Below are 16,007 nucleotides of genomic sequence, written 5' to 3'. Positions count from 1 at the left end.
ACTCTGATGTAAAGAGGGGAACCCCACTTTTCTGTGTATTTTTGCATGTAGTCCCCCTTAAAATCCATACCAGACCTCTATCTCATGCATATAACTCTTTTGTATGGATTTAAGAGGGACCACATATTTTACATAGTATGAGGTACAGTATACTGCAAATGATATTACGTATATTTTACAATATGCAGATTGTGCAATACTTAATACACTATGGGGCTTTTTTGATACCATGAACTGCTGTTTAATGCACAGTAATCTTGTTGTTGCATTTTTTATTTACTATAGCAAATTATGGTTTCTACAGCACTTTTATAACGTGTCTGCAACATGTTTGGAAGATCTTTTTTTCAACTTTAAATAACCTGTTTATATGTGGTAATTCTCATCTATCTACAGAGTTAGATTAGTAGCATGGTTAGCATTAGTTGATGGTTATGCTATTGTACTGACTGTGTTGGTGCTTGTTCCAGGTCTGTGAAACCAGACACAGCTAGGCAAACAGAAGAAAGCTAGTCATGGCTGCCCCCACATTTCTCACATGACACGTGTACTAGAGATGTGCGATTTGTTTTGTTCCAAATTGAAATTTGGATTTTTTGCATATTTGGAAATTCAGATGCATCCAAATTTCCTAATGACAGAAATAACTAATCCAAACAAATCCAAATGTTTTTGATAATGAAATTCTGATGCATCCGAAATGTTTCCAGAATGTCATTCAGAATGGAACAAAGGAGTGGAGAGCTGTTCTCCGAATTCTCTCCCAGGTCCACTTCTTTGCTGATTGACATCATGCAGCGGGTGGAGCAATAGCCAGCCTGCTACCGTATTTCATCTTAAAATAGCCATTAGCAGGATGGCTATTGCTCCTGCCGAGGAGTGGACCTGAGAGAGAAAGTTCTCTCTCTGGTCCACTCCTCTGTGATTGACATCAGGAAGGGGGCGCGTGCAATAGCCAGCCTGCAATTGGCTGTTTCAATTTGAAATAGCCATTCGCAGGGCTTTGTTTATTTCTTGCCAACTGCCCGATGTAAAGATTTTGTCAGGCGGGGAGTATTTTTTTTCATGTTTGGGAGACAATTTACATAGCTGGACGAGGTGATCGATGCTGGATTGACATCCTGGGACTTTTTTTTGTTTTTAATAAAGGAATTGTCAAAAACCTGTGTTGTGTTTTTTTCAAATTACTTTTTCATGGTGTTGTGTGTTTATTTACATTTTGAATGTTTTATTGATGAATGAGTACGGGTAACAACTACCCCTTACTCATTCACAAGGGGGGGATTCCTATGAGGCCCCCTGCACGCAGACCCCCACAACCACTGAGCCAGGGTTGTGGGTAGGAGGCCCTTGAGGTTCCCTCCTAGCAACACACCCTCCCCATGTCAAGAGCATGTGGCCTGGTATGGTGCAGGAGGGGGGGGCACATGCTCCTCCCCGCTCCCTTTCCTACTCTGCCAGGCTGCTGCTCAGATCAAAGGCATGGTAGGGAATTTTTAGGGGGACCCCACATATTTTTATTTTTTTTGGACCCCAGATGGTATGATTTGCTGCAGGGAACCGCATGCTGTTTTTTAATTGTGTTTCTGTGGACTGTCAAAAGTTACAAAGAAAAAAGTAAACATTTAATGTCACTTTTCTGCAACATAATTATTGTTTTTAAGTCATCCGAAATGAACAAAAGTGTCGGATTCGTCCGAATCCGAACGCTGAAAATGAAATAAGGAAACATCCGAAACTATTTTTTTGCCGGCGCAACATGTCTAACTTGTACTTTAAGGAAAATCAATTCAACTAATTATCAATACAATTGTCTTTCTGTCTTAGGTGCTGATACATTTAAGAATGATGGAGTCTACTCAAAATACTTTTTTGCTTTCACTGAAAATGGTAGACACAATGTAAAAATCCATGTTGTGGGGGCACAAACAGTAGGCAAAACAGCAGTGACCAGAAGTTCTGCATTTTATGTACCTGGCTATGTGGAAAATGGTATGACATTTTAGAGAACTGTGTAGTGATCATAAGTGTTTTTGCAATTTCTGACATCAGATACAACAAATGTGCACAAAAATAGTAGCAGCTGCAACTATGACCAAAACCCAAGAAACCAAACGACTGCTCTAAAACCCTTTGGTCCTACAAAGACTCCCTGTCTGAGCTATACAATATTTAAATGTACAAAAATGTGTATATTTATGGTTAAAGACTAAAATTCAATAAGTTTGATATCATGAAACCTATTGCCAGTCCAAATTTCCTTCTATTTACTGATGAAGTCATCTGCAGAAACATGGTCTTCTACATATCTCCATAGAAAGCATCCCTGACTTTCCTTTAGGGATACAAGCTTGCTATGCACATCTCAAGGAAAGTCAGGGATACTTTCTTTAATACAAAAACTATTTTTTTGTCAGTTTCTACCTTTCTTTTTCAAGCACACAGTTGTCCTTAGTTGCTGACACTTCATTTTGCCTTAAAATCAGCCAGATATTAGGTTCCCTAAAACAGTAAATGGCCATCTCTGACTGCTGCAGACAATTTGCCCAGAGCTCTCCTCTGTAGAAACCCTCACAGTTGAGCTAGAATGTTTTGAATAATAGCCTATTGTTGACCTTGATTGCAGTGACTGGGGATTCCGCATGAAACTCAAACATACATTTTTATAGGATATAACACATGTTTGTGCAAACAGAAGAGATGACAAAACACATTTAAACCTCATGCACACACGCGTCTGGGGATTCCTGCATCAAGAACCTGTGGATTCTTGTGACACGAATCCTAGGGGGGTCCATACAGATGTGGACCGCATCTGTCAGCATGTAATTGTACCTGGTATGATTACCTGCAGATCGGGAGAGATGATTGTCCTGGCATGTATAGAGCTTGCGTCCTGGGACAAACATCTGATAGAGAAGGCTTGTTGCACTCCTTACCGGAAAGACCCGTATTCGGGGAGGGATGCTTGGAATGACTGCGGATGGTGCCACAAGTTGCACATGATATGAGAGAAATGTCATCAGCACACCAAATTTTCACGAAGGATAATCAATCGTGGATTTATTGAAAACTCATGTCAAAAACACAAGCGCTTTCAGGGCCACATAGGGTCCCTTCATTAGGCATACCAATGGGAATATGCCTGATTTTTTGCCCTGAAAGCGCTTGTGTTTTTGACATGAGTTTTCAATAAATCCACGATTGATTATCCTTGAAGGAATTTGGTGTGCTGGTGACATTTCTCTCATATCTGGGACAAACATCTCTCCCGATCCGAACGTAACCACACCATGTATGATTACATGCGGATAGGCATCGATAGATGCTCAGGCTATCACCCTGTCATTAACTTAAATTGGAACAGCGGTCACATCTGTACAGACACACCTGGGATTCCTGCCACAAAAATCCGCAAGGTTCTTGCCTCAAGAATCCCAAGCTGCTCGTGTCCATGAAGCCTTAGAGGTTGGAATGTTCTCTAATGCTTGTCCACTGTCTGATGTCTGTGGGTACCTATAGTAAACACAATATTCAGTAGTTTTTATTTAAATAAGGCACTAATACATCACTGTATATATTTCTAAAAATGAAGGTACATAGCTGCTGTGTAAGCTGATTATCAGTATCAGAATTCCTTAAGGTGCTGTCGCAGATTAATTTATTTTAAACCACACGTTGCTCATGATGCTCAGTTTTAACAATTCTTTTTCCAGGAACAATTCATCTAAATGCACCAAGACCAGCTGTTAATGAAGACAGTCTTCAGATTTTGGTGGAACACATTAGTAGAACAGCTTCAGGGGGCTCTTTCAGAGTAAATAATGTGCCAACCAGTCCACAAAGTATTGCTTATAAACCAGAAAAAATACATGACTTGGAAGCAGAGGCACAAGGAAACATAATAGTTCTCACTTGGACAGCAACTGGCGAGGACCTTGACAAAGGCAGAGGTACCTTTTTCTGCTGTATGATTTTAAATGACTGATATTAATGGTTCCTTTGTTTTATACTAGTTATGATAGCACAATTCATATTACAAATTATACTAAAATGCTATGTATTATGAGTAAAATTGTAATCAGTATACAGAAATGTTTCTCTTGTCACCTGAACCCAACTTTAAATGTGACGATCAGATGACAAATTCTAATGATGTAATAGATCATTAATTGACAGGTGAGAATTAGCACATATCAGTGATTGTAGGAAGAAGTTTGAAAGCCTTTGGTCAGTTTCCAATTATCCCTGCAGTTGTCAATACCTTAGAATTTGTTCAAATGAGCATCAATATTATAAGATTTTGCCATTTTGCAGTACCCATTTTTACCTTAAGATGTACGTAGCAAAGTGCGTATTTCTATGAGCTTTGTTAAAGGGGGCAGTCCTTGAACTGGTAGTTGTATTGTAAGGATAGCTCTACATGACCTTATATCTGTGGGGAATCGGATCCAACCAATTCTAACACTGCTTGTGATTGCCAGAAAGCATATGGGATTAACATCAATACCTTACATTTTTTAATAGGGGTTTTGTTTTGTGTGGCCAGTATTATTGCCTTTTGTTCTTCATGGGAATTATGTAAAGCTAAAAATAGATGGTGCCATGCTGCACACACTGTTTTACAGGTTTTATGCTGAGACATAAACTAGGCCAAAGAGTAGCAACCTACAGTCTAGTTTTATCGCATCCTATTTTTGTGTTAGTATGCTTGTAAATGACTCATTATTGATGTTTCAGTTTTAAGATATGAGCTGCGATCAAACACCAATCCAAGACACCTCCGAGACAACTTTCAAAGCTCAACTGAAGAAAATATCTCCAGTCATCTTCCACAAGAGGCAGGATCTGTGGAAAAATTTATATTTGTACCAAGAGATACTGTCACAGAGACCAGAACTGTCCTTTATTTTGCATTACGTGCAATTGATAAAGATAACAACAAATCAGATATTTCTAATATAGCACAAGCAGCAATTGTCACTGCTACAACAACCCCGCCTACAGATACAACAACACAGTATACAGGTATAACCCAGTCCACAGATACAACAACCCGGTCCACAGATACAACCACCCTTTCCACAGATACAACAACCCAACCTACAGATACAGCAACACAGTATACAGATATAACCCAGTCCACAGATACAACAACCCGGTCCACAGATACCACAACCTTGTCTACAGATACCACAACACTGTCTACAGATACCACAACCATGTCTACAGATACCACAACACTGTCTACAGATACAACAACACTGTCTACAGATACAACAACACTGTCCACAGATACAACAACACTGTCTACAGATACAACAACACGGTCTACAGATACAACAACCCTGTCCACAGATACAACACTGTCTACAGATACCACAACACTGTCAGATACAACAACCCTGTCTACAGATACCACAACACTGTCCACAGATACAACAACACTGTCTGCAGATACCACAACACGGTCTACAGATACCACAACCCTGTCCACAGACACAACACTGTCTACAGATACAACAACACGGTCTACAGATACAACAACCCTGTCTACAGATACAACAACACGGTCTACAGACACAACAACCCTGTCTACAGATACAACAACACTGTCTACATATACAACAACACTGTCCACAGATACAACACTGTCTACAGATACAACAACACGGTCTACAGATACAACAACACGGTCTACAGACACAACAACCCTGTCTACAGATACAACAACACTGTCTACAGATACAACACCTCCGTTTACAGGTACAGCAACACTGTCTACAGATAAAACGGCACAGTCCACAGATACCACAACACTGTCCACAGATACCACAACACTGTCTACAGATATCACAACACGTTCTACAGATACAACAACCCCGTCTACAGATACAACAACCCTGTCTACAGATACCACAACCCTGTCCACAGATACAACAACACTTTCTACAGATACAACAACACTGTCTACAGATACAACAACACGATTTACAGATACAACAACCCTGTCTACAGATACCACAACACTGTCCACAGATACCACAACACTGTCTACAGATACAACAACACGATTTACAGATACAACAACCCCGTCTACAGATACAACAACACTGTCTACAGATACAACAACACGGGCTACAGACACAACAACCCTGTCTACAGATACCACAACCCTGTCCACAGATACAACAACACTGTCTACAGATACAACAACACTGTCCACAGATACAACAACACTGTCTACAGATACAACAACACGGTCTACAGATACAACAACACCCTCTACAGATACAACAACCCTGTCTACAGATACCACAACCCTGTCCACAGATACAACAACACTTTCTACAGATACAACAACACTGTCTACAGATACAACAACATATTCTACAGATACAACAACACTGTCTACAGATACAACAACACATTCTACAGATACAACAACACTGTCTACAGATGCAACAACCCTGTCTACAGATACAACAACACTGTCTACAGATACAACAACCCTGTCTACAGATACAACAACACGGTCTACAGATACAACAACACGGTCTATAGATACAACAACACGGTCTATAGACACAACAACACGGTCTACAGATACAACAACACGGTCTACAGATACAACAACACGGTCTACAGACACAACAACCCTGTCTACAGATACAACAACACTGTCTACAGATACAACAACACTGTCTACAGATACAACAACACGGTCTACTGACACAACAACCCTGTCTACAGATACAACAACTCAGTTTACAGGTACAGCAACACAGTCTACAGATAAAACGACACAGTCCACAGATACCACAACACTGTCTACAGATACAACAACACGTTCTACAGATACAACAACCCAGTCTACAGATACAACAGCCCTGTCTATAGATACAACAACACTTTCTACAGCTACAACAACACTGTCTACAGATACAACAGCTCTGTCTATAGATACAACAACACTTTCTACAGATACAGCAACCCAGTCTACACATACAACAACATTGTCTACAGATACAACAACACTGTCTACAGATACAACAACACAGTCTACAATTACAACACAGTCTACAGATACAACAACACTGTCCACAGATTCAACCCAGTATACAGATACAACAACACAGTCTACAAGCGGTGTATCAGGTGAGAACACTACACCATATGAAACAACAACTGATTTTCCCTCAACACGTGGCAGAACTGACGATACGCCGCTAACACCTACTTCTAATAGCACTACTCCACCTTATAGCAAAAATAGCACACAAACTATTAATCCAATAACAACTACAGGCACACCTACTGGGGAAATCGATGTAACTGTTGTGATTGTGGTGGTATGTGTTGCAGCAGTTTTGATCTTTATTATTATATGTGTTACTGTGTACTGTATAACAAATTGCAAACGACAATTATATTTCACAGTTTAAAACTCAAGAGTTACAAAAATAAATAAATGATGTTAACCACCTAAAAAAAAACGGCCGGCCGAGAGGTCTCTAGATCTGAGCGGGCGTCTTTAGACGTCCGCTCAGACACGCGCTCGAGCAGGAAATGGCCGGTATTTGAAAAACAGGCAGCGATGCCTGTTACCATACAAGCGATCCGCCGGCTGTAGAGCCGGCGGATCGCGTGTATGGTGTGCCGATCGGTCCACCCCCCCGCAGTCCCCTCCGCCGTTGTCCCGCTGATCCCGGGCTCCGCTGTACCCGGTGCGAGCCCGGGATCAGCACAGCGCCTGTGTTACACGAGCTCCCTCCGGTCCCCTCTCCTCTGCAAGAATGCGGAAGTGTTGTACATCACTTCTGCATTCTTGTGTCACTCTCCAGCTTCAGAAGCTGGAAAGAAGCTGATGGAGCAGATCTGTGCTTCATCAGCTTCTTTTGGGGGGTCCTAGGTGACATTAGGGGTCTTGGAGACCCCTGATGTCTCCATAAAGAGGACCTGTCACATATTTTGCTATCACATAGGGGAGTTTAATAAGCCCCCGTATGTGATAGGAATAAAGTTTAGTGAAAAAAGGAAAAAAAAATGTAAGCCCCCCCCACAAATTTTAAGTTACACATAAAAAAGAATAAAAAAACAAAAAAATATGTTTAAGTCCCCACCCATACATACACGCATGCAAACATGCGTCGGGGGCGCATACGTGCGAAAAAGACGATATGGCCAATTTTGGGTATGGTAGTTTTCTGCGATTTTGCGGGTGCGCGCAATTTTAAAGCTTGACATGTTTTGTGTCTATTTACCCGACATGACCCGATCTTTTATATTTTACCAAAAAACTGGGTAATAAAAAATGTTTCCTAAGATAATGTTAAAAAAAACTTGTTTTTTTTCAAAATTTTCTGTAATTTCTCCTTATTATAGTAAAAAATAAAACCCGTAGTGGTGTTTAAATACCACCAAAAGAAAGCTCTATCAGTCCCCAAAAAATGGTATAAAATTAATTTCAGTACAGCGTTGCATGATGGAATAAACGTCAGTCAAAGTACCGCAGCGCTGAATACTGAAAAATGGCCTGGCCAGGAAGGGGGTCTAAACACCTGGTCTTGAAGTGGTTAAAGCTCAAATTCAATTTTTTTTAGTTTTAAACAGAATGTATAACAGTTACAATTTCCATCAGCTTTTTTTTTTCTGTCTGGGATACTTACCCTCTTCCTCTCCCAGTGTCACTACACAAGAAATGAGGGGTACCAAATGTGTCACAAAGGCCGGGAAAACTAAGGCCTCGTTTACATGGGCATATGCCAGTGAGAATCTTGCCGGCAGAGCTACAGAGCTAATGCTGCATGCATACAGTGTGTGCGAACAGCCGTGGCCTGCAGCAACTACTCTGTACTAATCAATGGACGATGAGTCCGCTGTTCAGATGTAATCGCTCATCCGAGCAGCAGGGATCTCAAGTCTCCCTGATGTTCAGGGAGTCTCCCTCTATTGGATAGCGGCTCCCTGACGTCCGCAAGAGAGGCATTTTCTCCCTGAAAGTAAACCTTTCCGGTAAGATATCAGTGGGTAAGGTTTCAGAGTGAGGCTTGCCTCCTGGAGGAAGGTCATGTGATCTCTAGAGTAGCCTCAGAACGAAGCTTGCCTCCTGGAGGAAGGTCATGTGATCTCTAGAGTAGCCTCAGAACGAAGCTTGCCTCCTGGAGGAAGGTCATGTGATCTCTAGAGGAGCCTCAGAACGAGGCTTGGCTCTCAGAAGGAAGAAGCTACTTGCTGCACTGAGCACTTGATTTTATGGTATTAATCAATATCATTGTATTATTGGTATATGGATTTTAGTTTACTGTGTTTGTGTGTGTGTGTGTGTGTGTGTATGTATATATATATCATTATTATTATTATTTCTTTTATATTCTGATGGCGGCCGCTGTAAAAAAAAAAACAGAAAGGGCACCTCCCTGAAATGAGACGGGAACCTCCCTGAAATAAGGTTTTGCAGGTTGGGATGTCTGGAGCAGTTACATATGAATAGAGCCACTGATTGACCTTGGATGCAGACATGTTGAGTGTACAGATAGTGTTTCTGGCTGCATACAAACTGCCTGCAGCTAATTGTCCAGTATGCAGCCATAGCACAGAATGCAGGTGTATCCAGATGCATAATTTAGCCGCCTCTGAATGCAGCAAACTATCTGCTCCAGATCACCCGTCTGAATGTGAGCTTAGAGAGCAATAAAAACTTGACAGATCTTTTAAACCAGGGATCACCTTTTACTTACCAAGTGCCATTTTTGCCACCATAAGACAATCGGGTGCCAATGAACAACAGCACACCATAGTGTTAGTTACATTTTTATTTTTGCACTCATAGTTGTGCTGCTAATAGTAAGTTAAATTCACTAATTATTTTATTGTGTTTACCCTGCCATTAGCAGCACAACTATAAGTGAAAAAATGATAACTGGTGTCCACACCAAACATATTCATATTTACATGTACTGAAAAATAAACCGGACGTAAAGTCTTATAGTGTGATCCCTGTGTCTTTATTTCATGGCTCAGTTGTGCTATGTCTGGCCTAAAGGATGTTGCTTTCAGCTGACCTCAGACCAGCACCAATATACAGCAGACCACAGACCAGAACCAATACACAGCATAGCTCAGAACAGAGCCAGAGAGAGCCAGGCACACAAGGTGTGTGGGTGAATTCAAAAGATGCTCAAAGGCACAGAATATCCAGGAAGAGATTCTGTTGAGGCAAACCGTAAGGTCCTGAGACACTGAACAGGATAACCTGTGAAGGGTGAGCTGATATGTACGCTGAAGAAAGCTATTTATGTTGGATTTCCTTTTTCTGCCTTTTGGAATTAATAAAAGGCTGTCCTTTGTTCTGTGAAAACGGCTTCATGACTCGTCCTTAAGCGCTCGCCATTTGTGCTAACCTCCCCAACATCACACAATGCACTGCAGTTCATCAGACCAGCAACAATACATGGCAGCACCAATCTATACAATTTAGCCAGCATATTAGTCCCAAACACTGTAGAATTGATAACAGTTTGTAATGGCTCATGCTTTAAAAAAAAACAGTAGCAGCAGTCTCCCCTACCTAGACTTATGTATTATGCACACACACAGTTCCCCACAAATGCACAGCAGAATCTTGATCCAAAAACAGCATTGATTTTACTCTTGTACTAAATATTAGGGCAGGAATAAAATCAAAGCTATTTGTGGATCACGATTCTGTTGTGCATTTGTGGGGAACTGTGTGTGTGTGTGTGCAAGTATTAAGGCTAACGTCAAGTAGGTGAGTGGAATGCGGACACTAAAACTCATCAACATGGGCGAAATTTACCTCCATATATTTTCCATATATTCCTGTCAGGCAGGGGCAGTAGAATGCTCTGGTTAGGTAGGTGGCCGGTAAAATCCACGTGTCGGGCTGGGAACAGAATCTGCATGTCGGGCAGCTGCACGTCCACACTGGCAAATCAGGGAGCCGCCAGGCTGGAGCACGGGCAGACCTAGTTGAGGGCCTCCTATGGCCTTCAGCTACGTCAGAGGTGGGTGGGCCAGGCTTGTAATTGACAGCCGGCTCAAGGAAGCTGCCAGTTACAAGCCATAGAAAGTAAGTTTACGTGCCAGCAGATATGTGATCACGTGCCAGGCAGGGTACGCGCAGGGCCGGCCTTTAGGCACCCTGTGTGAGAAAGCTTTACAGCGCCCCTCAATGACCACACCCCTCAGTAACTTCACCCCTCAGTAACCACACCCATGTTTCCAATATCCGCACCATTTAAAGACCATTTAAAGACTCCCACTTTGTTAAGCCCCAAAGAAACATATTAAAAAGTATGATAAAAATAAAACTTTTATTCAAAGGTATTAAACTTGTAGGCACAATAAAGGTATTCTTATTAAATAAAACAGTAGGCAAACAAGTGGTAAACAATAAATGTCAAACTAAAATAGAGTATATAAAAATATAGTGTCAGGATTTCACGCAGACCCTTTTTTTTCAAGTAAGTGCATCTAGAAAAGTAAAAATAAAAAACAGAACACAAAACCTAGACTTCATGTTAAATTAACAAATTACTATTTTCCTGAATATACAAAAACTGTATTCAGGAACATAATAATCTGTTTGAGAAAGTGAGGCGGCCATGTTGGCCACCAGTGCATTCTGCGAATGCATGCCACCATCTTGGAGGCGGGGAGCATGACGTCATATGACGCCATGCATGCGTGACGTCATATGCCAATATAGGTGCCGCCATCTTGGTGTATACCTAGATATACACCAAGATGGCGGCGCCCAGCACGTGCGGTGTTATATGACGTCATGCGCCCTGCCTCCAGAACACGCCAATGGCTGAATCCAAAATAGCATAAAAATTTATTAACATGTCTAATAATACGTGTGAATTTGGAAGCCGGGTGGCATGTTATGACCTGACTCCCGCCTTCATGATTGTCTGACCAATCAGGAAGCTGGGTGGTATGTCATAAAGCTGCCTGATTTCTTGATTGGTCAGGAAACCAGGCTGCCTAGCAACAAATTAAGCTGGCTTCCTAGCCCATCAGGAAGCCGGGAGACGATTAATGACGTGCCCCGGCTACCTGATTGGTCAGAAAGCCAGGCTGCCTTGGAACGTGAAGCTGATGTTCTTCTTACGATAGAACACTGGCTTCCAAGCACTTAAGATGCTGGGCGGAGGGTCATGGCTTCCTGACAAGCCAGGCCCACGGCACCCCAGGATGCCGGTATCAGTATTCGGTATCGCCGAGAAGTGGAAAAAAATATATCAGTACTCATACTCAATACCGAAAAAACGGTCTCGGTGCATCCCTCATTTACATGCATAGAGAACAGATAATAATAAATACAGCATACAGAATAAGAATTGATCGTAAGAATTAGACCTGCCATACAGAACAAGAATAGTGCTACGGTGCAGTGTCCAAGCAAAAAGAAAAGGACAAATAATAAAAATACACCTGGCTTAAAGAACAAGAGAGTTGCTAATGTGCTGTGCCCGTACATAAGTAATGAGAACAGATAAAGAAAATGACACACAACATAGAGGACAAGATAAGTGCTACTTTGCAGTGTCCATACATTCAAAATAAAAGCAGATACCAAGATTTACACCCAGCTTAGAGGACAAGAGTGGGGCTACCGTGCAGTGTCCATACAGAATGAATAAGAACAGGTTATGGAAAACTTACCCAGCATACAGGAATGGAGAAGTGCTGCCGTGCAGCATCCACACTGACTAAGAACAGATATTTACAATTACAGGACAGACATGGGCAGTTTACAAAACATTTTCTGTTACTCTTAGGAAAAATAATTAAAAATTATTGAAAGAATGAGTGCACTCACATATTGACGTTTCTTAAATCTAAACAGAATATCAAAGGAGGAAAGGAAGGAATTATAGCATATAAATACTGTATATGCTGAAAAGCAATTTACCTAAAGGCAGTTTTGTTCGGTGTAAAATATGAGGCGGGGTTGTGCCGAGTAAAGGCATTCAACATGCCAAGCTTAAAAATTGCGTGTGCTTGTGAAACCGTTTTAGGCGACTTAACCGTGAATTATTGCTCTCTCTCGGGCGTACACAGTGATACCTAACATGTGTGGCGCACCTGCCGCATGCTTGCGTTAGTATGTGTATGTATGCAGGGTCAGAGAAAAATTATTTTTTTGGCTGTTTTTATTTTTTTATTAGCTTTTGTTTTTTATTTGTTTTATTTAACGTTTTTTTTTTTTTTTTACTTTTTTTTTTACTTAGCTTCTTTGCTATCACATAGAGGGCTCACAAGTCCCCTATGTAATAGCCCTTTTGTGATTACATGTGCAGGGGTGTCCCGAGGCTGGGTGACACCCAGAGCAGAGACCGGGTGACACCCCGCCGTGAAGTCATCGCGCATGCGCGTGACCGAGTGCTCGACTTTTCATAGGGGGTGACACCATAATGACTATCAGTCATTATGGTGTCATCCCTCCGATGGTGGCACCCGGGTGCAGGCCGCGCCCCCTTGGGACACCACTGGACAGGTGCTCTCCTAAAGGGAACATTAGGGTCAGAAACAGCTCAGAAATAGAAATCGGAAGCAATGAAATCATCACTTCTGGCTTTATTCAGTGGGGAGGAGATCAGCGAACAGATGTTTGCTGGTCTCTGTCCCCTCTACCTGTTGACACCCGCGATACCGGTCCCAGACCTGCAGGAGGGGCAGCGTAACCTGCGAAGCATGGTGGGTGGAGTGAGACGTGGACACACATTTACAGGCCAGTGGAAACGATCAGGTGGCTTTACCGTGTAAAGCCGACAGTTGGAATTTTTCAAGACACGGAAGATGAACTGTCCTGTTAAAAGATATCAGATGTATCCAGTGCACCAAAACTGTCATGTTTCTTGCATTTCTTCATGTATATAGTCTACCTCCGTCCCTTCATCATAATCCTGTTAGTCTCTAAAATATTTTACATGCTTAGTGTCCTTAATTGTAGTCTCCAATTTATTCAGCTCAAGTTTTGATATTGCGCTCAAGATTCTGATACATAGGTAACTGTGAATTTTAACATTGATTGTTGCAAATTTCAAATCTGTGATTGTATCTTTTGTATGGCTTGTTCTTTATATGCAAAAATGTACTTCATAAAATCCAGAGCGCAGTTAATAGATATCCGATTCCGCTCTGTTAAAAACTGATTTGAATATAATGTAGAGGAGATTTTTACATTTCTTAACCCCCTCTTATCCATCACCTCACCAATATATTATTTAAAGCTTTTCTAATCCAAAAGCCAAATTTTTATGCATATTGCAACTTACCGATTGTTAGATGTTAGGTATTTTTTCCCTTATTTTTACTTTGTGTTCCTTGAATAAAGTATTACGTTTTAAGATTTTACAAAGTGCAGACACTGTCTTTGTATTTGGAGTATAAGATCAAGGAAGGGGTTTTTGTTGTGCATCCCTACTGTGGAGTGTTCAGCTGGATGCGAGGTTGAGAGTACATCATTCTGTCTGTGGAATGTGCAGCCAACACTTGCTAAGAAGGGTGAAAAAAAGGTAAAAACAGTATTTTATGGAAAAAAAACAAGCATTGTAATTGTTTATAATACACAGGGATTTAGCAAACTGAATATCACACAGTTAGGGTTTAAACCTTCTTTAATTTTAATGACACAGATGCTTCAGTAGAGCCAGAGATCTGGGATTAACTGCACACCTAAAGTGTGTAATGCCGCCGCCTGGCGTTATTACTGAATATTCTTAAAGTGAACTTTGAGCTGCATTTTTGTTTTTCACAGGTGCAGGCTCTAGGCTGGACCCCATACCCTGGCTTTACTACTAGTTATTACATGTATTTACTGTATATAGTGCCAACAATTTACTTAGCACTTCACATCCTGTACATTCATATCAGTCTCTTCTCTCAAGGAGCTTTCAATCTAAGGTCCCTTTCTCACATGCATTCACATACATAATAGGGTTCATTTAGACAAAAGTTATTTAACCTAGAAGCATGTCTTTGGAGTGTGGGATGAAACAAGAGCACCAGGAGAAAACCCATGCAGGCACAGGGAGCAAACTCCATGCCCATCTCCGGATCGGGATTCAAGCCATGGACCCCCAGTGCTGCAAGGTAGAAGTGCTAGTACAAATTAGAAATTCTGACTTAAAAGAGAACTATGACCCAACCTTTTTTGGTCACAGTTCACTTTAGGGTCACAGGAGGAAGTCTACTAATGTCCTCCTGTGACCCAAAACTCAGCTATTGCCACTATATGCTGACAGCGCAGAGACGTGCTGCAGCCTGATTGGCAGCTAGCTCTGCCTCTCTAGCCATATCTTGCGATGGAGGAAAAAACTGTACAGACATGGATAACACAGCGATGACATCCGCTCCAGACTGGTCCGATCAGCAGGGGATCCATGCACGGATCCCCTGCTGATTGGAACTTATCTTACTTACAAGCCATCCGCGTGGAAGGGGCCAAGCAGGGAATGCTTACCGCTGTCCACCAGTGTAGGGTGGCCCTTCTCTCACTTACCTCCAATGTGGTATGGCAAATGTCATGTTAGCTGTAAAAATAACCATTTATAGTAGGCGTTCCCTGAGACCTGAACATTAGTTCAAAGGTTCCTCCGAAGTAAAAAGGTTGAAAAAGGCTGCTATAGTAAACTCATCAGTTGGTAGCTAGCTAGTAATGGGGTAAAGGTGCCTGGAGACACACAGGGGGGAATTTATCATAGCAATTGCGAGTGTTTGAACTTGCACGGAATATATTTGCACCAGATTTATGTTTCTAGTGTAATGTTGTTGATAAATGAGGTTTAACCCCTTCACGACTAACGACGTACAGTGTACGTCACTAGCATCGGGGCTGTTTAAACAGACTCCCGGCGCCTTTTGCCGCTGGGACTCTGTTTAAATTTGTAAAGCCGACTGTCCGCTTTACAATTGAAGCGATTCTGGCAACTCAGCCATTGCCAGATCGCTTCTACAGCCCGCTGATGGGGTCC

General features: G+C 41.7%; 1 protein-coding gene across 1 annotated transcript in view; it reads left to right on the top strand.

Annotated features, from left to right (window-relative positions):
* LOC108786575 (epithelial chloride channel protein-like) overlaps window positions 1–6,733 on the top strand; it is a 33,290-nt gene extending 26,557 nt beyond the window's left edge. Inside the window, exons 12-15 of the mRNA XM_018555896.1 lie at window positions 1,828–1,992; window positions 4,748–4,868; window positions 4,966–5,766; window positions 5,851–6,733. Coding sequence (XP_018411398.1) covers window positions 1,828–1,992; window positions 4,748–4,868; window positions 4,966–5,766; window positions 5,851–6,733 — 1,970 coding nt within the window. The remainder of the gene's footprint in view (window positions 1–1,827; window positions 1,993–4,747; window positions 4,869–4,965; window positions 5,767–5,850) is intronic.
* Window positions 6,734–16,007: the final 9,274 nt, after the last annotated feature.

This window comes from Nanorana parkeri, unplaced genomic scaffold (assembly GCF_000935625.1).
Source record: "Nanorana parkeri isolate BGI_ZX_2015 unplaced genomic scaffold, ASM93562v1 scaffold217, whole genome shotgun sequence".
NCBI classification, from domain to species: Eukaryota; Metazoa; Chordata; class Amphibia; order Anura; family Dicroglossidae; genus Nanorana; species Nanorana parkeri.
The sequence above is the reverse complement of the archived record's forward strand: the minus strand, read 5'-3'. Positions and strand labels throughout refer to the sequence as shown.